Raw genomic sequence first — 24,332 nt, forward strand, 5'->3', positions numbered from 1 at the left:
CAATAATACTAGTATTTATCATTCGTTATTGTTTTAAGCTTATTTAAAAAATATATGTTTAACTTTTCAGTTCGATGTTCTCTAAAGGCGTGTTTTTTAGTTTTTTAAATTATATTTATTCCGGTTTCAATCGTAGATCATATTATGATCGTACTAAAATTAGTGATACGATGATTAATTACAAAATGGTTATCAAATAAACATTAAGTTGTTTCCAAATTTGTCCGCTGATTGGGGATTTTTTCAATTCCAGGTACTCAAGATAGGAAAAAAGTGATTCATAATGAAAAAATACGTTGGATAGAATTGATCTTGATCAAACAATTTTTTTATTAATCTGATTTTAGACTTCGTTTAACAAATGGAATTGGTAAATGAGAGCAACCCTATTTTTAGAGATATGTACTCATAGATATATCATAATATAATATTTCATGCATTAACCTTCACATGCATTTTATGACACTAGATATAAATCTCAACTCGTGTGTTACGTAATTTCATAACGGGTTTGGGAACGTGAGATGAGAAAAATGAAGTAGATATTAAAAAAATACCACAGGGAACCGATCAAAGTCCATTTTTAATGAACGAATTAACGAAGTTCTCGTTTCATGATCAATGAGAAAAAATGATGTACACAAATAAAATTGTTTTCAGAATTATTACAAATCGGTAAATTGAAACATATTCGTTAATAATTATCCTAAGGTAAACTTTTTCTGTTTATAATAACAAGGCATGTTATAATTATCATGCTCTATGCAAGAGCATGAGACCTCTGTGGAATTTATCATTGACAATAAACTGGAATGAAGACCAGCTGGCCTTGACTGTCTCCAATAAACCCAAAAATGTCAAGGAATATTTATGAATATGAGAATAAAACTCATAATGCACTGAGACAACAAAAATACAAAATCAATACGAATAATTTTAATAGACAGATGAGTGTAGCCGTTACTACGTTATAGGAGATCGTCATGAAAAATGAGAATTAAAACTTCCTATGTTTTTATACCACTTTTATTTGTAACTAACGTTATCTACATTTCATAAAAATTATTAGCATTTCATATATTACGTTCTATATACATATTCCCACTCAGATATGTAAGAAATTGAAAATTCCAGTATGCGGAACGTTAAACAGATACATTCCTAATTTGATTTTGAATTTATAATTACTGTATAAACATTACTTAATGAGACGTGAAACACCCGTAGTATTCGTTATTGTGTAGACAATATCAAACAGTTCAAACTGTAAAACTTTTCAATAAAAAAATCGAAATGTCAAACTGTAGTAATTCGTCATCATTTGAATTTCAACTCATGTTTGTATAGCTGTCTTTCTTCGAAGCATACAGTAAAAGGGTTCGTTAAATGAACGTAAAAATTAACTGTGTTGTTTCGTTTTTCAGTTGTGAAAGAAAAAGATGCCACATAAAAGTATGTGTTTTATTTCGTAGTTTATTGATGACGCATGTGTAATGATTCGTGACCCCAAGTGTAAATATTATAATTAGTAAAATAACTGTGTAGATCTGAATTCAGAAATTTTTGACACAAAGGGGGCAGTGTTTAAACATATAATTAAAATTATAGAAAATATAGAAACATATAATCGAAAACCGTACACAGTTAGTTAGATATCTGGAGTTCTTCGATATTGTTACAACGTTAGTACGGATCTATTCAATTTAGGTTAGGTTAGGTCTGAAGTGAGTGGATCTATTGTACCCTCCACTGCACCCCGCAAGGGTTTATTGTGGCTCACACCTATTCACCAATTAAACCCAGTTTCTTAACGAAGCCGATTAGTTTGTATGGTGACTGGTCTTTCAGGTTAGATGGTGAGAGTATGGGTCTGCCGAACTCTGCCTACCCCAGCGGGGTAGGCACAAAGTATATGCATTGCTGTTTCATCATTTTCCAAACAGAGGCGACACACACTGTCTTTCGACAGTCCAAGTCTCTGCATATGATTATTCAAATGACAGTGACCTGTAAGAAGGCCTGTTAGACATCGTAGTTCATCCTTACTGTAGTCCAAGAACTGTTTGGTATCAAGCTTCGAAGGGTGAATAAACGCCCTGGAGTAAGCCAATCCTGGAAGATTCTGCCAGAAGTCTATAAATCTTCTTGCCATCCAGGTGTTCAATGTTTGTTTGGCAAAGCCCAAAGCGATGCCAATGACAGGTTCTGGTCCGATGAAGCTGCTTGCAGCACTCTCTTTTGCAAGGGAGTCAGCAGCCTCATTGCCTTCCAGGCCAGTATGGCCAGGAATCCAGACCAGAGACAATCTGTTAAGTCTTCCTAACGAGGAGAGTTGTGTTTGACAATTTGCTACCAATTTAGATGTTGCTCGGTAGGAGCCAAGAGCTTCCAATGCCGCATGAATGTCCGAGAATATCTTTATTGACTTGTGTATGAGGTTGGATTCATCCAATCTCTCTGCATCTATTCAATTTACTCATTAGGCTGAATATTGCTTATGCTGGAATGTTTGTATACACTCTAGATTATGAATAAGAATAATATGTTGTTGTTCATGAAGAAAAATCAGCGATTCAATGCAAACTTTGACTTATATGCCATAAAGCAGTATTAATAGAAACGTCTACATGATCAGTTATCCAAAACAAGTACTATTCCGTTGAAGTCGTAGAATATGAACACTTTTTTCCTAGTTTGTTGCTACATATGGTCTATTGGCAACTGCAGTTATCATGTCATTTACCTTGAGGTCTCATAGTAGAAGCGCCGTGATGAATGTCAAACATAGTGGTTTTCAAGCAACCTCTGCAGGAGGTTCAACAGGAATAACTCAACACAAGAACCAACAACACAATGAATTTTCAATCGATATTATGTGGTTGAGAAATAGAGAAACCAAATGATTCTGTTGTCGAAAGAAATATGGTGGAGGAAAGTAATAAATGAATAAACAATAATATATACAAATATTTTTTGTAAGCAGACATGAGAGGTGTAGCCTAATAAGTGGGAGATGTAACATATTTTCATGCTCTTCTTGGGTATAACGGATGATTCTTCGTCATCTGAAGCTGGTCAGTTACGCCACTACTCACCCCAAGCAACTGGTGCAAAACGGCAGCCGAGACGCGCAGGGAAGAAGATAAAACCTATGACCCTTGCAACCCCCTGATAGGGTTAGCGATATATTGCAAAAAAAGAAGCCTCCACAACCGACCCCTTCGAATCAGAGGTCAACAGCAAGGTGATGGGCTGCAACAGACAGCCAACAGACAACGACCTAAGCGACAATGGATGGTTTGAGTGCAGGCACGACCTAAGGCAGAGCCTTATGCATTATTATGAGAGTAGTGAATGAGCCCGCGCGAATAGCTAGTATACGTTTCTGTGGTGTGGAATACATAGTTGATGGCAGGCCTGCTAAGGAAGTGGTAGAAGTAGCGATTCTACCACCCGGCTGGAGAGAATTCTCATTCCACCAGTCGAAACAATCAGAACACGAAGGGTGCTCCACAGGACCACGCACCATAATTGGATAATCTCGCGATCTAATACAGAGGTTCATGATGTTCTTACAGAAACAAAACCATTCAGTTGCTTTCCGAATCGGAAAGACAGAATTTCGGCCCTGCGGTTAGGAAGTTTGAAGCACTGATGCACAAGATGGAAACTGAGATCAAGTCGACAAGACAACATGAGGCTGTGATGGATTATAAGGCGGCCGACAGGCCTTACATGATGGAATACGAATGAATGCAAGTGGCTGCTAAAAAGTAACTAGTTAGGCGAGCAAGAAGTATCGTAAAAAACCTCAAATTCCGCCAGAAACTCTCTCTCTAATTTCAAGAGATTCCGCGTGTTGTGCTTAAGCTTCCAACCGCTGATCAGGAAATCCTTCTGTTAGAAAATATATGAGTGAATGGAGTCACTGTCTGTATTATGACTGGACACTTCAAACATAGTGCAGTTCAAAGTTTTCATTATAGAGAGCATCAACCGCCTGAGCTCAATGAACTGCACTGTCCCTGATGGGAAGAAAACTTATTGGTGGAAAAACCCTAAAACGAAGATTTGCCGATTCCTAAAAATTACAGACCGATAACATATTCGAATTCATGTTATAAGTTGTTTACGACAGTATTTATGAACAGAGAGGGTCAATGAGTAGAGTTGCTGGCTGTGAAGACAACCTGCTCATCGATATAAGCTAACGCAGAACACTATAAGCTTAACCTCACTCAGGCGATAACAATGGAAAGGTTGCTATCTTCTCCGGCCAGAAAAGTGAGAATATCTGAAAGAGAGATCGACTGGCAAGCGCGGATAAAGTACCTCGGCCTTCTAATAGACTGTAGGCTCAACTGGAACCAGCACATTATGTGCGTTAAAACAAAGATCGAGGGTCGGATAGCTAGTCTGTACCCTCTGATCAACAAGAAATCAAAAATGAGTCTCAAAAACAAAATTACCATCTATAATACGATGTTCAAGCCTGTCATCATCATTTAGCAGCCCATTCATTTGAGGAATTGGCAAGTTTTTGATAGTGCGGAAACTCACGAAAATCCGTTAGTTAGGGAAACTATAGAGTATGCTGCAGACGACCCTCCCCGATATAGAAGGCCCCGACACTCTGTCGAATGAGGCCTTCATGTTCCCCGTTAACGGACGTATAGATTTTTCATCCATCCCACCTCAGCCAGGTAGGGGTACCCCGTGAACGGCGGTACTGATGTCTGAGGACGTTTCATCCCGTCAACATCTCCTTAGTCATGAACCGATTTGTCTTTCTGATGAAAATCAGCTGAAAGGGTAAGGGAGCTGGGCTCCAAATTGATGAAAACGAAGATGACCCGAACAAGCTTAACCTCTCTATCCTCTGAATCGATTACCGTAAGGCTTTTGATACCTCAAACAGCAACTCTAGAGGCCTCGCTTCACTATAATATTTGGTCAGGCTTGAGTTCAAACAGAGATTATCACTTTCAGAAGGAATGCATTTCAGAGCGATTCCCACATCACCTCAAAGTTCATGTCTCGGGAGAAACAGTTCTTCATCATTCCTTAATAGCAGTAAAAGGTACATGTATGTTATCGGTATACTCATTCGGGATAGACGAATGTGCAAGTTGAGCTCACTCGGTACTATGATAAACTCAATGAAGTGATCATATTTTCTTAGATTGTAACAATATTTCAGTGAAGTTTTATGTATTTTTTGTGCACGCTTTTTCAGGCTGACCAGTAGATAGGCTGGATAATAGCAGAGAAACAATTATTTGCAGTTCATTTGCATTCAATATGTCTTTATGACAATAAAAGACTTTTGATTTACCATAAGTTTTGATCGAATAGAAGTTTCTTGCAACAGTCGGATAGTGCATGTGTTTTATTATATATCAAGTTAAATCCTGAAGATTTTCACTGCCAAAAGTTTCGATTTTTACATTCTCAAAAGTCATCATTTTCATTTTTGTCTCATTAAATTTGAGTTTGTGCTGTACTCTCTCAAGTGGTTACTTGAGAGATTCTATGTGAATCAAAATTGATTGCCTGGCATGCTATATATCTATTTTCTCGCGTTCAAAAGACACGCAAATACTTGCGTATCATCTGCACATTCTGGTATTCTGCCAAATTCGACATTTTTGTGAGACTAAGAAGTATATTCAGGAAACAACAAGGGACCTAACATAATTCTTTGCAGGACAACACTTGTAATGGAACGATATCCTGAAATATTTTCTTCAATTTCAGTAGTTTGTATTCGATTGGACGAATAGTTCTCAAAAAACAAAACGGCTCTTTCACTCAATCTGTTGAGTGAAAGTGTTGCGGAATGATTCGCAACACTTTCCAAAAATTGGGAAAAAGACCTTGACGTAGGAACAAAATGTATCATGTAATTATCAGGTAAAGAAGGGTCAACGCTATCATTTCAATATCAACGGCATCTAAACCACCAGAATTACATTTTATTGTTTCCATAATTCATAATTTCTACTTCATTGCAATTTACTGGAGAAGAATTAAAGATCGGAGGGTTGTTAATATCACTAAATCTGTGACTATACTTTTCAGTTATATGGCATTTGTCTATTTGTGGGACATTATCTGCAAAGTAATCATTCAGGGTATTTGTGTTTTCGAAAGGGTGAGATATGTTTTGTTCCTTATTTTCAATATTAAGATAATCCAAATTCTTCTAAAAATCCTAGGATTATACTTTGATACAAACTGAAGGACCGCTTTCTATTCGGTTAATTCTTATATACTGATAAAAATGCTCTAGATCATTTCGACCATTACCTCTTTATGTCTACAACAGTGAAGACGAAACGTCAGCCATAAAAACCTGCAGACCACGGCCAAGAAACGCGGAAAATAGCTTTGAGACAATTTCATAATATTTTCATTTAAAAAAATTGATTTTATCTTTAATATCTTTAAATCATATATCTACTCAACCAGAAACAGATCTGGCAAAAATAGTCGTAATCAAATTCAGAGAAACAAAGTACCGAATGTAAGGAGGCAGTTATTATTTGTCACGCAAAATGGAAAAACTGACCTATTAATCACTATTTAAAGTTGCAATGATATATATCAACGTTCTGGTGGTCAATTTCTATAGTGAACATATTGTTATAGCGATTTCCGTTAGAAATACTAGTGCACATTCAGTGTATTATTTCTATCCTTTATTAATGTATGAACAAATGAAGCTCAAACATGCGCTCCAGTTTTACCAATGGAAAACGCTCTTGAGTTTTCCAAGCCGTCTCGTTTGAGAGAACCAATGAATAATAATTTCCATTTGAACAATTTTGTGATATTCAAAAATTCGTTGTTACATGGAATGGATTCAACCGCGTTTTAAGGCACCGTATGTCAAATATAAGAATGAAAAAGTTAAATTTAATTTAATTGAGAGACACGTAACATAGGTATTCAAATAATGCATATAAATGGACATCTTATCAGATTTTTTGATGACACGAAAAAAATACCATGAAAAATAATGTTTAAAATGACTTTATATACGTTACCTCAAAATATGTGTAAAGGCTGTTAAAGAAAAAAATTATGATTTCGTATTTTTCTTTCAGTGTACTTTGTGTATGTGGAAAACATTTATATCTATCTACCCAGAAATTACTTCAATAAATATAAGAAAGAAGATATATGAGTAGACGTCAAAAATACATAGTTTTGTTTCATAATTGGTGACGTTTTTGAATTAAAATTTTGTACGACAAAAGTGCAATTTTACGTAACTGAGGCATTTAATAATATTGACAATTTTGGGATCTATCATTTTATATAATATGTTAAAATTGAGAAGGCGAGTTTGTAATACTCCTAACATTTAAAAAATCGAAATCATATTGAAAAAATAGTATAGAAGAATAAAAAACATTATACACAATAAGTGAATTTGTTTAATTTTTCTCTTTTAAATGAAAATACAATAAAATATTTCAATAAATATAGGGTGAGAATAGCAAAAAGTTAATGATTAACATTTGAAAAAAGTGCTATGAATAGCTGTAAGGTAATTAAGTTTTTTTTTCTAATCATGTATCACTTCATATTATTTGTAACTTGAAAATTCACCGTCTAGGTAGTTCATATATTTATGAATATTTTTGCAGTGATCTCTTTTCTGGAGTTGCCCAAATTGAAACACTAATTCATTTATTATTTCGAAAAAAATTAGTATTTTTTTATAAAACTAAAACAATGTTTAGTCAACTGTCAACAAATAACTTTGACATGTAACCATAAAAATTATTTCAGTTATTTTAAAACCGGACACTAATATGTAAAATCTATTTTAATACTAAAGCTTTGAAAACAAACTATCAATTATGCTTTTCAATTTTAAAATAACTCAGCATTGTACAGAATACATCAAATCATTATTTGCGAATATCATAATAAAAATCAAAACAACCATTACAACAAGCTCTTTGCGTTTAAAATAAAGACTATTCTAATGACAAACCAAAATAACAATAAGAACTCATTCATCTTTTTTGGTTCTACTCACCTTCAGAGACATTTCTAAAATATCTGACCCAGATTATTCAGAACATGACCAATGTTGTGTCTTTTGAATCACTACTGAAACCCGTAAACTTGCTCCTACTATATCCCCACTGTCACTCGCACACACTCAGGTGAAATGTAAAGAATTGCGTGTTTTTTTTACCTCTTTCACTTCAATGAATGTGCTTAACGTAGTACTCTAGCGTTACGATTATTTTGACTTGTGAATTCTGAATGTGAAAATTTACCCATGCGTATTGAACAGAAACGCTGCCCGCCTAATTTCAAGAATATTTGCGCTTGCGCTCGGTCATTTGAAGAAATGAAAATCATTTTGGTAAATGAAACTGAATTTCGCGCTTTTGTGAGCATTGCCCTCTCTTGGAACTTTTTCAAATCCTTTAGGTGATAAATTAGAGTTTCCTTCAATTCTTGAATTTGTTCATCGACTGAAGATAGAACACAAAGAATGACAAAGATAGAACTGAATCTATTTTAGATTCGAATCAATTGATCATGACCAATAAAATTTATAAAAACAGCCATCCTTAGGATGAATTCCTATTAGCTGTCGACTGTCTATCAGTAGTGGAGGCTAATTAATGTTTTATATATATTGGAACAAAATTTCAATTTGTAACTTTCAGACACATTTAGGCAGCTTTTGTTATTCATCTTTGAGTAATGGTGTGATATGGTACAAAATTATTGGTATCTAAGGCAAATAAATATGCGAGAAAAAGTTTTGTTTTAACAATAATAATAGTTGTGTTCTGTTGGTATCCCGTTCAAGTTATTTTCGTCAGAAAACAAAACACACCTAACATTGGGAAGTTCATGAATTCAGCAGAAAATGTCTGAAATATTGCTTCAATCAATAGAAACGCCCCAACCTTCGAATCCGACCGATCAATCTGTGGAATCATCCGTTTTTCACCAAAAAAATTCTTCATCAGAGAAATATGCGTGAATTTTAACCTGTCTCATGACAAATTCAAGCGCCATCTGTGTCGAAACTATAACCAAATTATTAGATTCTTTTCAGGTATTGTTTGCTCTCAACAGCTTCCAGCGTTAAAACCGCTTTACCGCTGAATATTTTGAATAGTAATCGCTCAATCAGGCTGATGGATGAAAAGCTTTTTTGTCTCTGAATAATAACGTTGTATGATCTGAGAGCTACCAGTTCTGATTATGTCTACATAAATCAGTCTATAATTGGAAAGAATTTCTACTGATGATAGCACTCCTCGAACGATAAACAGCTGATTGGAATAACAAACATACGTTATGTCTATTTTTTTTGGTGTTTTAGTTTTGTTTTGAGTCCTTTAATTGTGAATTTGTGAGAGTAATGTTTTTGGTGTGATTATTATAAACGTGAAAAATCGGTGAATAGATAAAATGAGTTACTCCCACTCACAAAAAGTACCATCTGGTTTAGTTCTGATACGTCCGATAGATGTCATATCTGGACGATGAACTACCCAATAAAAATCGAAAACTGGCAAATTGTACTAAAGAATATGATGCCGAAAAGGGTTGAGTAGGGTTAATTTTTTCAAATATGACAATCTTTGACTGTATTGAAAACACTTTTCCCTCATCAGGTAAAAAAATGCCGTCTCTCGGTGCACGTTTTGCTAACCAAGTTGGCATCTTCAGGAGATGACTAAGACTCTTAGTCCCAGATGACTAGGACTCTTGGTTTTTAATAGATTCATTTCAAACCAGAGGTTTCAAATTCTACTTATCACAATCTTTAACATATAACATACAGTCTACTGATTGAAAAGTGCATTCACACAGCATATAGGGAAGCTCTTTTCGCTTTTTTGTCCCGAAAGCAGCTATTAACGTCTCTAGTCTGTTGATGTTGAAAAAAATGTTCCAAATGGACTAGTGAGTGAATCCATTGCTGAACTCAATATAATATTTAACAACAAAAAGTTGAAAAAAAAAATGTAATAGATAATAATGTAATGTGTAACTATAATAACCGATAAGTGACCATTTTAAGGTAATATATTAAATATTTTTTTGAAATATCACGTTCAGTCCGTTAAAAAATTTAATAAAACATAGGAATTATCAATAAATGAATCTAAATTTTAAATGCTCATACAGCAATGACTAAATGAACAATACCGCAAGGTGGCGGTGCAAAAGGCAAGGAAAGAAAATGTCTAACTACAACAGTACAAAATACACGTAGCATAGTGATAGAAGAAGAAGAGTAGAAGAGTTAGCTGAAATTGCATTCTTGTCTCTCTCTTTAATTTGTCGACCATTTGCTGTTTCTCATCGTTTAAAGGAAGAAAGTAAGAAATCATCAATTATTGTCTGTTTTTTATTTTAAAGTGGCTTGATTTCATTTGTAGATCATCTCAAAATGGAAAATGATGCAGGAGAAACCGTTGATTTATACTGTCCCAGGAAGTGGTAAGGTTATATTCTCGTCTTCCATACACGTGTTTGTTCACTATCGTTTAATTTGTTTCATGATCCAATAGGTTCAACTTGTTGGATATCCAGAGGATAATTCAATGTAAAATAAGATTGAACTCTCGAACAAAATTGCATTTAATTCAAAAACTAAATACTGTGAGACTAGATCATTTCATGAAAGGGGAAGTGTTTTACCAATATACAATACAGCCGTCATTTATACCTACTATATGTTTTTTCCGTTAACCAGCAATCGCACCCCTACGAACGATAACCCTCAGAAGTTGAAATTTGTGCGAGCCAAGGACTAACGAGGTCTTACCTCTTAACTTGTGATTCCTAACATGGGTTGGACGACAGCAAGTGAAAATCGAGCGTTCAGCCTGGGGCTTGAACCATCGACTCACACATCAGCCGATTGACTGAGCGAACAAAGCATCCACGCTGAAGTGACCGACATGATGATTCAAATTATCCTTTTTTCTATTCCAAATGATATTGATCATGAGTATCACCTATATACTTCCATGTGAAAATATCTTAACTAGTCCAACTCCCAATATCTGATTGTCAGAGAATGACAGAGCTGTTTTCGAAATTTACGTGGCAAATTTATGGTTTTCTTCACTGCAACAAAAACAATTCTTTTTTTTTGCACACTACCGCTATTTATTTTTATTTATTTTAGAAATTGGATTTTTCCGTGACTCACTGTTGAATTCATCCAAAGTATCTCCAAGTTTGGTACCTTCGCTTGATAATGAATTACCAAATCTGCATTGTGTGCAGGTTTGATGATCTTTTTTTTCAATCCAGATATGCTTACTATTGAGGTATGCCATGAAGTCAATAACGATCATTATGCGATAAAGGACAATCAACGCCACCCATATTAACATGATATAATGTATCATGTTTGATTTGTTACAATAAATTCATCCCAATTTCCAAAAATTTTACATTACTTTCATACGAAACATGATCAGAATTTTTTTCCTTCTGATAATATCGTAGGTTCTACTCTAGCAAAATTGAAGTAAAGTGTTTCGCTACTATGATGTCTTGACCATTCATCTTTCTGAAATCTTAGTATCCACGGCTTTCTTTCTTTATTATTTTAGATGTTCGTAGCAACTGATCAGGTTTATGATTTTCTCTTGAAGTGCCAGAGACATACAATCTTTTGGTAGTCAATTCTTCAGTCGATGGTAGCGAAGTGAAAGAGATGTCAAAAAACAGATGAAATTTTTGTTCAAGCCATTTTTAACGCATATGTGTATTCCAGCACAACACCTGCACCAACTCCATTTGACACAATATATTCTAACTTATCTCTTGAAGTGGCCTCTAATACAATTATGATGTTTCTATCTTCCTTCCTTTCCCAGTACATCCTCGGTCTTGAATCACAAACATATCCACTCAGTACTAATGACTGACTACGTGTTTTTGTGATAGGCATAATTTTTGGCTTCGCGTACTACCTTATGAATCAACTCAAAGATGCAAAATTACTCTAGTGAACTGCTTTAAAATTTTTGACTTTACAATATCTGCTGCTTCAAAAGTACTGGTGCAGGTTAAATCATCATTAAACTCATCTTTCTGGTCACATAATTCTATTTCAGATGGAGCTCCAAGTTGTGTCCCAAAAAAATTATTAATCTTTATCTCCAGAATCTTCTATCAGTTATTTCACCACATGTATTTTCTGGAGGAAATATTGTGACACTATCAACTCTTTCTGTGATAACTTTATCATGCTCTAACATAACCAGAGCCTTGTTGAGAGAAAATCCTTTGAAATGAAAATTAACTTGTATATATGCCTATCGTGCTATATTTAGTTCACCAACATCAAAGATTGATAATATCTAACCTCACCCTTGAAAAGAGTACTAGTATGTATGAAAACAAAATTAGACTATTTTTCAGTGGAACAAAATAGGAAGAAACATTTCTAGCATATTGAATTACTTAGCTAGTAAATAATATCCCATATTTACCCATTACACACCTCAAGTGCTTCCTGATAACTCACTTAACATTGAGAAGTGGCTGCTGCAATACAGCCGAAAGTCACGTGGTATATTGTCATAGCCATATTAATAGTATAATAAGCAAATCTGGGTTTAAAAAATGAAAGAGAATTGAAAATTAGGGTTTTTTCACGTTTTTGAGTTTTGATAATGCAATACCCTAAAAATCTGAAATTCTTGATTTTTAATATTCTTTATGGATACTGTTAGCCAACCAAAAATTATAAAAAGAGTTCGTGGTCTTGGCCATTGGTTGATTCGACAAGGAATGGCCCCGTTTTTTTTGAAATAAGTATTTTCACTATCTTCTCTGGTGTTTCTGGATAACAAATGTTTTTGATAACTCTATATAGTTAGTTCTTCATCGATTAAAGTTTATAAAAACTGTTGTTATCCGTTTCTGTTCTACAAGAATATCCCAGATATAACTAAGTCAAAGTTCAGCAATATTGCGTATGGCTCCATTGTCTTTCATACTAAATCAACTTCCACTAGTATAAGTAGGAGAGATTATAATACTTTGAAATTAAATTCCAACTGTCTCTAATGAATATGTTATGGAATAATGATATTACTGACATTAATGAAATATCCAATTCATTCATCAATAATATTATCAGATGCTTGGACATGCATGCACCATTCAAAAGAAAGCATAATTTCAAATTGAAAGTGTGGTTAACAGACGAAATCATGGCAGATATAAAAAAAAGCGATTTTCTTTATAAAAAAAGCCAAGGAAACCAAACTACAATGTGACTGGGATAAATATAAATTAAGTCGTAATTGAAAATAAAAAATATTATGAATCAAAGATCAACGAAAATATTGGAAACGGTAGGGCTATGTGGAAAGCACTGAAAGGTTTATTAAAGGGAAATAGAAAACAAGAGTTCAAAGGTATACAGTTTGATAGTGTTCTCATAACAAATGAAGCAAAAGTAGCAGGATACTTTAATTCATTTTTCGTTGACAGTTTGAAAGATCTAACCGAAAGTATAGTACATAAATGATTATAATCATGTTCTCAGTTATATGAGTTACTTGGGGAATTTGAAACATTGAATATATGCGAGTTGAAGAAGATAAGTTTTTCCCTCAAAAAAAAATACAGATGACACTGGAATTAATCTGATTTTAATAAAGTTAACATTTGAAATACTGGGAAATAGGGTTTTGGACTTGATAAATTTATCGTTAACCACTGGAACATTTCCTGATGGTTGGAAAATTGGCACCATCGTTCTTATTGAAAAAATTACAAACACCCTTTCAGATCTGATTTTAGACCCATAAATACCCTGCCAATTTATGAGAAAATATTAGAAATCACAGTGTGAAAGAACAGTTGATGAAATATATAGCAAAACAATATTTTGATTAAAGAACAATCTGGATTGACTTGTGTAAAACTTTATGTTAAACAGCATCAATAAACTATTCTATTCTATTTAGGGAATCCCATTCATGTGAAACTGCACTGCAATTTCTAATCTCTTCGTGGAAAGTTGAGCTATCTAAAAAACGTATTATAGGTGTTGTCTTTCTGGTTTTCAAAAAGACATTCAAGACGGTCAACATTGAGTTACTTTTAATGAAATTAAATAAGTATGGACTAGATTATAGAGTATTAAAATGGTTCACAAATTACTTCACATATTGGAAGCAGCTAGTTAAATATAATCAAGTGACATCCAGTACTTTATATGTAATTTCGGAGTCCCTCAAGGGTCAGTGTTGTGTCCACTGCTATTCTTGCTGTACATAAATGATATTGTGATACATGTTAAAAGGTGTAAGACAAAACTTTTTGTCGACGACACTATGTTGTACTGTTCTGGGACAACAAATGAAATCTCAGAATGTTTGAATGAGGAACTATCAAATATAAACGAGTGGTTATGTGACAACGGCCTCAAGTTAAATGTTAATAAAACACAATGCATGTTAATAGGTAGCAAATACCGTTTAAGACAACTGCGAGATGGACAGCTATCATTGAATCTTTAAATTGATAATGTCATCATTGAAAGGGTAACAACTTTTAAATATCTGGGAGTGGTATTAGATCAAGAATTGAACCTTAATGTGCACTGTAGTTATATTCAGAAGAAAATAGCCACGAAAATTCATCTTTTATGTAGATTGAAAAATGGAATTAGTGAATTATTACATTACTCTATTTTGTGAGCAATGAAAATCTAAACAGACTACAGAAGCTTCAAAACAGATCCCTGAGGGCAATATTAAGTTGTAATAAACGCACATCTGTAGAATACATGTTGGAAACATTGTTAAAATTAAACACAATATGTTGCCAAATTATCTGAGTGATCAGTTAACCTACACAAGTAGTATTCATACACACTCCACTAGATATAGAATAGGAAACTTTTATATCAACAGACTCGTTGTATAGTTCTGGTCTGATTGCATTTAATAATTTGCCAAGTCATATGAAAAGCTGTGATTCATTAAATTCATTCAAAAGAAAATGTAGTGAATATATTCAAAGTAATAGTCATCAATAATTCATTTTGTTTTCCAGTTTCTTGTTTTCAAAATGTGCTTTGTCTCTATTTTCATATATTTTTTTTGTTTTGTATTTTGTAAGTGACTGACTGTACTATGAAGAGCATTATTTGCTAATAAAGAGTAATAATATATTGTTCACAGTTTTTAAATCATGCATTGGGGATTCAATTACATCGCTACCTCGTCATTAAAATATATTGTATACGAAGGATGTAATTCAATGAACAATTTAATTAAACTCTGGAACAAAATTGTATTCAATTCAAAAAATTATACGGTTACTATGAGATGTGAAAACAACATACTGATTCACATCATCATCAATTTGTGTTGATTTTTTATTTCAAAACACCGTAAATATATTGCGACTCAACACAAATCAGAATTATTTTGGATTAATGCATCAAAATTTATATTTTTCAGTTCTGCTAGTAACAGGATCATTCACGCCAAAGACCATGCTTCAATCCAGCTGAGTATCGCCGAAGTTGACCCTCAAACCGGCAGGATGACTGAAGGTTTCAAAAGTTATGCCCTCTGCGGAGCAATCAGACGAATGGGAGAATCAGACGATTGCATTGTTAGGTTAACAAAGAAAGATGGAATTCTTGCAAAGTAGGTATACATGTTCAAACTTTGGTTAGGTGCTCAGAAACAAGCAGTGGTCATAAATATTTCATAGCTATAGCTCTCACTGTGCTTTAGTGTCCGACCGAAACTGGTTTTTATGACCTAAAACGAATTTCGGCAACGGTCTCAGTTTCGGCCGAAACCGAAACTTTCTTACGAGGATTATGTTTTGAGTGAAAAATAAAGAAAAAGTTATTATAATCAGTCAGTCTTAATTTTTTTATCTTTAAATCACAACGTTATGCAGTCTTCGACGTTTCTACTTATTGATAATCAACATAACAAACCCTTATTTGAGAAAAAATATTAATTGAATCTTAAAAATACTTAAAATAGGTGAGGTGTTTATTTGAGTAGGTGTAGATCCTTCTTTTGAATATTGATGGTTTTTTCAAAAATATTAAACATTAAATTACTTATTCAAATTGTTACCTAATATCACAATAGGTACTTAATATTTATGTAATAAATAAAGTAAGTCTCGAGTCACGACATGATTAGGCACGTAGACGTGGCAAAATGTCTTCGTGGCTTGTATGAAATTCAAGCGCCGAACAAGACCGATCACAGCGCGGAAACTCCCGAATGCAGTTTCGGTCGTAGTTTCGACAGGTTTGCCACCGAAACCCATTTTTTTTCCGAAACCGAACTTTCGGTCGGACACTGAAGTGCTTTGATACAACTTTTATTTGTGATGTACTGTTTGGAACCTTTGGTGTAGTAAGAGGCAATTTAATCTTCCTCTTGAAGATGATCACTTGGTAATTTAAACACGCGTTGTGGTGTTAAAAATAATGATTTGGTGTTGGAATAAAATTCCAGTAATATTCACAACTTTTATTGCAATCATATTTTTTCAGTAATATGAAAGAACCTCCATTAATCATAAAGCTAACAATGTAAATGCAACTCCTATTGAATAGAGCAAAGACTTAATAACTGATAGAGCAAGTAGCCTTCTCATCAATTTTTTCCACTTGATACCTTGTGGACTACGTTAAAGGAAGCGACATTCTGAAGAACGGAGTAATGTATGCCTCAAATTACTCCACCCTTCACGATCTCTCTCCAATCTGAATTACTTACCATTGTTAGATATGAATAAGTAGGAGTATGTATTCAAACGTTACGAACTGGTTCCAAACTTATATATTTTGTATGATATTTCAATTTCTAATGCACTTGTCCATACCTTTTCAGATAACAAGAAGGGTTATGCCTGCATTATGATATGGTTCAATGTTTATAAAATCTTCTATATTTTATGTATATTCTGTATTTGTAATATTGCTTCTCTTTGTTTCAGGAATTTCTGAGTGGATTATGACTAAATAAATTCCTTTATAATTTGTCTCTGACTCATTCCTTGATCCCCAAATAACCTACACAAAGACAGCTGTTTTGAGTAACAATCCTCTTTTATAATAATAATAAACGTCTTTTTTACTACAATCACACAAAAAAAATCAATATTAAGTTCTAACTACATATATACAGTTATAGTGAAAGACGAAGTTCAATTTTCGCAGCTATGCAAATAACTGCTAAATTGCAAAGTTGAAAGTTTTGAGTCAACTTCTTACAGAGTTTATTTAAATCAACCTAGTGACACTCCCCTCGGCCAGGTGGGTGTGTATTGAATGCAATTGTTCTCCTCGTCGAGGGAACAGAAGGTCACGCTGTCACAAGCATGTGCCAGCAAATTAAGACGTGTAGTGATAGTTTTATCTGTACGAGGTCTTCGAAAAATGAGATGAATTTTCATTTCTCTCAAAACGTATTTATTCTTCAGTTTCTATTTATGCCCTTCAAAGTAGTCCCCCTCAGATATAATACACTTGTGCCAGCGTTTTTTCCAATCCTCGAAGCAGTTCTGATACGCATTTTTTGTAAGTTTTTGAGCTCTCTCAGCGATTCGGTTTTTATCTCCTCAATCGTCGCAAAAGCCGTCCTGTCATGGGTCTCTTTAATCTTGGGAACAAGAATAAGTCGCAGGGAGCCAAGTCTGGTGAATACGGTGGCTGAGGCATGATTACGATGTTTTTGGCCAAAAAATTATGAACAAGCAATGATGAGTGATAAGTTCTATGCCTCTCACCAACAAACTAAACATGCGAAACTGAACAAATGTTCGAGATGAGTGTACAAACATAAAAAAATTACTATTTGAATGTATGTAGCCCGTGAAATTTGAACATTCACCTTATTTTTCGAACATACCTCATTTGTCTGCCTTCTAAAGATGTGCCATGTAGACTCTTTTCAAAACAACCCAATAACATATTTCGTTCGTTCAAAGTAAACATTATTAGTTAAATAATTTAGTAGGTAATTCAGATTAACATTATCGTGAAACACTTCCAAAAAATTGGCATTGTATTCGGCAAAAAATCCAGAAGAGATCTTTAAAAAAAAAAACATTTCTCAAATGACAATAATAATATCACTTTTGCAACTGAAATAGAACATTCAAGATTGTGTATTGAGCCAAGCTTGGATTCTCCAGCCATGTAAGTAATTTTGCAAAAAGGTTATGAAACTTAGAAAATATTACACATTTTTTAAAAGTTTATGAACGTTATTCTTTGTAAAGTCATAGTATTGTCTCGGATGAATTATTGTGATATAATCTGCATTTCATTTGGAGATGAACCACGCAGTATACTTTATACCTTGATGAAGCCAACTTGGTGTTGCAATTCTGGCTTGTGAGAGCAATATTCGTTTTGAAATAAATTGTTTATGAATATTGATGTTCAGTTATTCCTAAAATTAACTTTTTGTTACAATGGACAGAATACAAGAATTTTAGATGGAAATTCCATAGTTTGAATTTCTATGTAATAACAGTATTTCAAGTTGTGAAAGTTGTAGGCAGATATGAATGTAAGTCAAATCATAAAATACACTTGTTCTTTTGATCAAATTTAATGCTCCAAGTTCTTAGTTCAGTTGGATATAAAACCACTAAAACAAAAAATCAAGAAAGTGGAATTAACCCAACCATAAATTTTTACCTCCTAACTTGATAAAATACAGTTTTCAGGTCCAGTTTTAATCATTTCCTGATGATGGGTTAGCGAAACGAGGGTCGAGTGTCAATTCTTCCTGTAAAATAGTTCAGGCTAGGTTTGTAATCTCAGTAAGTAAAGCTTGAAGAAGCTGTTGTCTAGCGAAACATGTTTTGATTTGTTAATCTGTGAAAATATCGAAGTTTTCAACATGTTAATCAATTATGTTGACTGAAGGTCTTGCTGAAGATTTAAAAAAAATGCTAGACAGGTTGGAAATAATGTCTTTTATACCCAAGAGTACTAATAATGATACAAAGCTTTCTCATAAAACTAGTGCTATTTCAATTTATTTCTCTCTCATTTATGTATTGAAAAATATACTGAATGTGCACCAGTTTTCACCAATGGAAAACGTTTAGAGTGATTGGAGTTTATATTTAGGTAAGAATCTTTACAATATTCATCAATATGTCGGTGATAATGACAAAACATATTATTAAAAAGATGAAATATGGTATGTTATTTTTGAAGAAGACAGTTTTAAAGTAAATGTTACAGTGTTGAATTAAGTAACAAAATAGTGTACCCAGGGCCGTAGCGAAAAGAAAAACCAGGGGAGGGGAGGGAATCCAAATTTTCCCAACTCCACTGGCAAAATTTCCCAACTTTCGAAGAAATGAAAACCGAGGTATTATTTACTACTATAATATATTAATTTTCTTACTTAGCTATCCAAAGATTGGCTGAATGCTTATGCCTGTTAGGGTATGCACAAACAAAAATAAATTTTGGTGATTATAAAAATAATAATGGGAATTATTCTACCTTGGGACAAAGGTCGTTAGTCTTCCACCATGTATAGGAATATTCAGTACAAATAAAAGGAAACAATACTTAAATAATATTGTGCTTATTGTTTTCTACTATAATTTTTTTCTATCTTCACGGCCCAAAATTTCCCAACTTTTCCAAGTCGGAAAAACAGCGAAAAGTTGGGAATTTTGTAAAATTGTCACTTCAAAATTTGTGGACTATTCAGGACTGTTTTCTTACTTTGGGAGAAATTAAACTTTTTTGAATGTTTCAAACAACTCAGAATTCTCTTCAAGTTATGCATGTTGGGAAATCCCAACCTTCTCCTGGTTCTTTTCCTTTTATTATTACCTCTCCTTTTCTTTTCTCTTTTTTATTTTTTAAATTTGTATTAACTTTTTTTACATTTTTTTTTATTTTCATGGTCCAAAATTTCCCAACTATTTTCCAAGTCGAAAAAGCAGGGGGGGAGGCTCACCCCATCCCCTCCACGGCAACGGCCCTGAGTGTACTCACTTTTTTCTTTCTGATCGGCTCGGCCATTACTTGAAGATCCATAGTAATTTTACAAACTACATCTAACGATTTGATCTTAACTAACACAAGGGCACAGATTACATCTGTGATAAAGGTGTAGTTTGTGTCATTAACCTCGTATTCTGGATAGACTATCTTAATAACTCCCCGAACCTCCCAGGGAGCATCATGGTTATTCGCAGTTCCGTCAACTAAGTAACAAAGCAGAATTAATTCAACTAGAAAAATTCTAACAAGAAAAATATCAGATCAAAGTTGGGTTCGACCTTAGGATCCCAGGGTAGAAAACCGCGTCAATTCGCTACTAGTTGCATTATTTTAATAATGCAACGTACTTAGTCTTCTGGAGAGATAAATGTTTACATATGAGAAAGTAATTTCCCTGCAATTCAATTTCCACGTAGGAAGTACCTAACTTTGTATACATAGAAAATATATGTTATTTCATTTTTTTTATTGCCTAAAGATATTCAGAAATTAATTATTCGCGTCATCTATGAATAATAAGTGTATAATAGTTAGGAAAATATGGAAAGGAAACTGTCAGTTATACCTAACAGGTTTCTTCGTTATGTTTGTTTAGCTCAAATAAGTGCTGTCCTCTAGTGTTGCCAGCAGTATTTCGGTTTTGAAATTTGTTGAACAGTAGACAGTTGCCAAATATAGTAGTTTAAAATAAAAGATGGCTGAAAGTAGTGGTAGTGTAGTGTCAAATAGCGTAAATTCACATAAACAATCAACTAGTGAGCAAAGTACGGAATCATCGAAGAACCTTGTTCAGAAAGGTTAGTTAAAATTAATGTGTTTCAACAATTTCTCCCATGGTTCAATATTTTGACAGATGGTATTTTTACAGTATTAACTGCTAAGGCGCTAATGAATTGAATTTTGTCATGCTGACTTTCACTTTAACGCTCCCCTCGACTTTGATTCAAACAGTGGCCTAACTCCCAAGATATAATTTTTGAAAATATGTAATGAAATAGAGGTTATGATCCAAAAATGACTCATTCTGAACCTATGTTGCAATGGCAATAACGATTCACCCATTATTGGCACGTGGGTAAACCCTACATTTCCCAAAAAAATTACAACATGAACACCTTTTAAACTCATTTTCCGGTTGTTTGCCAACACTATGTTTATGTTTTCCTAGTTTTCTCAGTTTCCTCTCGTGCAAATCAACAGGTTGTTTTCATCCATGTTAGAGTGCGCTGGCGTAGGTCCACTGATGAGTGTTTGAATTTCCCGGAATTAGTGAAGTGTTATCAGTAAAATTGTCAACACAGACTTTTATTTCAGTGATGGAACCGACACCGTTTTGCTTGGACGACTATCGTGGCGAAGAAAAGCCAAAAAGCCTCGAAAATGTTTTGTCATTTATACAAGAAACTGAACCAGATGCAACGAAAACTGATGTTCTGGTGGGCCTTATATACATCTTGATGCTGGAAACTGGTTTTATGCCCAAAAATACAGAGGAGCCCTCTAGGAAAGATTATGATTTCAATTTATCAGTGGTGATCCATCTTTCAAAACGGCTGCCAAGAGGCTGGAAGCAAGATAAATTATACAGGATGTCTTTTACATTGCCAACTTATGAACGACATATATGTACAGTTATTTGTTTCAATTCGAGCGACGAGCTTTTGGTCAATTGTATTGTGGATGGAGTTGAAGAGAGAGAATTATGTTGCTACTTGGACCCCCTTCTCTACTTCTCACATTCAGAAAATAATCTGAGGAATCTCCATTTACAAAATCTGCACGGTTTTTCAATGAAGGTGAAAAATGAAATTTGCTATCCTGCTCAACAATTCATATTAAGATTCAATAATATCAGAGTTAGTTGTGTGGAAGCCTTGCCTACAGAAGTGATAATAGTTTTGATGAAATACCTGAAAACAATTGATTTTATTGCGTTCGGATCAACCAGTAAGGATTTCAGGAAGTTTTTGGATTCCAACATAACATGGATTCGACGAATTGAGAGAGATTTTGGAATAGAGTTAACTGATGCGCAGAAGAAGTTCAATATGAGTAATTTTATATGTCTCTACAAAGAGACTTATTGCCAAAAAAATGAATTTAATCGCCACACATATTCAGACTGCCCATACCGGACAAGTCCACGTCATCGAAGATGGAGGTGAATTGTTCTGTACATTTTTCAATACTTCCGAGTCAGAGTTTCAGAAATATTGTGAAAATTCTGATTTTGAAATTTCTTGTTGAGAGAAATACTTCACGACAATAATAGTGAGATTTATGTTAGTGAGAATTTGATTATGATAATTTCAAATAATTGTTTTCTATGTTTTCTTGTTAAACTCCTAGAATTAGTGAAAACGTGCAATTTTTCACAATTTCGAAATTTTATCCATTGAATCAGATAATTTCTAATTATGTCAATTTTTTGTACACATCTACACATCCTTTTTTTCTCATAGACTCCTCAGTCTCATCACTACATTTTTTCTTTCGTTTACCGGTATAATGAACTGTTAAGATCCCAAGAGAACATAGATTTTGTAAAAAATTATAACTTGAAAATTTTTAGATTTATTTATATTTTCATATTAGAGTGACACAGTTATGTACGTAGTTTTTATAAATACTAGTTTTCTCTTTTTGTCTTAACAGATTTCATGAGGATAATTAAATGGTAACTTATAGGCTAGGCTGTTGACTTTTTTTATGGACAATGTAAATGTACAGTTTTGCTATATTAATTTTTTCATATATTCATCAATGTAATATTATTCATTCAGTACTTACATGCTATTTTAACCTAACTAATGATGTTTTGTAACTAATGATGATGTTTTGTATTTTAGATTTACACATAATAAACCAAAGAAATTAAACTCTTGTGATTGTAGCTCATAGTATGTTAAATGTAAGTACTTATTTATTTTGAGAGAGTTCAAAAAATTGAATAAACATTTTTTAAAGTTTCAATTGTTTTTCTAATTCAAAATATGGATTTTTGATAATAAATTTGAAATTGGCAATAATGGTTTTTGTTGAACTCATTATGAGAAACTCCATTTTTGTAATTTGAATGATTTCAAGAGAAGATATTAACAGTCTGGTTAATCTTGACTGAAATTGTACATATCAAGTTATATGAAAGAGGACACCAGTGAAGAAGGGATTATTTGACAGACCACAGATGACTAGATAACTATAATTTATTCTTTAGAATCAGTCAGTCCCTTATGTTTTCAATGAATTTAGGAATCTTTTGTTTATACCAAAGTAGGTTTTGCTTGTTTTCAACTATCTTTTTACATTCCTGATATTTATCAGATCAACAAAAAATGTTCAGATATTCTAACACAAAAATGTACCTGATAAGACTAGCAAATTTTTCTTTTGTACTAAGGTTCGAATGTTTTGAAAATGAATTGAAATTGAAAAACATTTCCAAAAAAAAATTCATTTGTGGAATATTTTTACCATTCCTATATGGAGTGGAGTCAGATATATCAATGAATGAATTTTTATTGAATATATATATATATATATATATATATATATATATATATATATGTATATATATATATGTATATATATATATATGTATATATATATATATATATATATATATATATATATATATATATATATATATATATATATATATATACATACAGTTGAAAAAAAACAATAACAGTGGAAGATATTACTTGCTAACATGTACATAGATCCGTAAACATAAATCAATATATCGAGTGGTCCAACGAAAAGTATGCACCTTGCTTTTCTTCTTTTTTTGTAATTTAACGCAAAAATGCTCGGACAGGTCAATTTTGCTTTTGAGGGGGACACATTTTAGATGTATTTTTCTACCTGTGCCTTCAACCCCCTAGCGAGGGTGAGTAACAACCCTAAAATTTCAAATGGAAAGTGGGGTCGAGTGATATATCATTTGAAAGGGCACAAAATTCTCTTTCCAATGATACCTAATTTGTTGTATTTACTTGAATAGTTATAAAAAAGCAAGAACATTTACTCGAGATTTTTGGTGTTAATGAAAATGCGGAAAAAACGGCATTTTTATCGCTACTACATTCCTCAATTTCTCTCGTGCGTTTTTTGGTTCAAATAACAACAGCAGATAAGTGTACAAAAAAAATTTAGACAAACGTTCATTGATTCAGTTCGGTTGCTTTTGAAATTATTTCAACTTTACTGTAAAAATGGTTTATTCCATTCCTGAACGAGTTGAAATTTTTAAACTTTATTATCAACATAATAG

At 33.3% G+C, this 24,332-nt stretch overlaps 3 protein-coding genes across 7 annotated transcripts in view; 2 read left to right on the plus strand and 1 right to left on the minus strand.

The window, feature by feature from the left end:
• LOC111509275 (uncharacterized) overlaps positions 1-8,310 on the minus strand; it is a 51,517-nt gene extending 43,207 nt beyond the window's left edge. Inside the window, exon 1 of the mRNA XM_074175681.1 lies at positions 8,054-8,310. Coding sequence (XP_074031782.1) covers positions 8,054-8,065 — 12 coding nt within the window. The 5' untranslated portion in view covers positions 8,066-8,310. The remainder of the gene's footprint in view (positions 1-8,053) is intronic.
• Positions 8,311-10,244: 1,934 nt separating this feature from the next.
• RpS21 (Ribosomal protein S21) lies at positions 10,245-17,053 on the plus strand. Of its 2 annotated transcripts, none has more exons than XM_074175683.1 (4): positions 10,245-10,373; positions 10,434-10,494; positions 15,498-15,689; positions 16,905-17,053. In XM_074175683.1, the coding sequence occupies exons 2-4, from the start codon at positions 10,445-10,447 to the stop codon at positions 16,906-16,908; spliced, it is 246 nt and encodes an 81-aa protein (XP_074031784.1). In that variant the 5' UTR covers positions 10,245-10,373; positions 10,434-10,444; the 3' UTR covers positions 16,909-17,053. The 2 variants fall into 2 exon arrangements, with proteins under 2 accessions (XP_074031784.1, XP_074031783.1); XM_074175682.1 differs by having other exon boundaries at positions 10,247-10,373; positions 17,011-17,053.
• Positions 17,054-20,696: 3,643 nt separating this feature from the next.
• Positions 20,697-24,332, plus strand: part of LOC111503509 (uncharacterized) — a 324,843-nt gene continuing 321,207 nt past the window's right edge. For all 4 annotated transcript variants that reach the window (XM_074175659.1, XM_074175667.1, XM_074175662.1 and 1 more), the window contains exon 1: positions 20,697-20,853. In XM_074175659.1, coding sequence (XP_074031760.1) covers positions 20,751-20,853 — 103 coding nt within the window. In that variant the 5' untranslated portion in view covers positions 20,697-20,750. The remainder of the gene's footprint in view (positions 20,854-24,332) is intronic.

Source organism: Leptinotarsa decemlineata, unplaced genomic scaffold (genome assembly GCF_025532065.1).
Source record: "Leptinotarsa decemlineata unplaced genomic scaffold, Ldec_3_MD MMD2_tig00001064_RagTag_RagTag, whole genome shotgun sequence".
Classification (NCBI taxonomy): domain Eukaryota; kingdom Metazoa; phylum Arthropoda; class Insecta; order Coleoptera; family Chrysomelidae; genus Leptinotarsa; species Leptinotarsa decemlineata.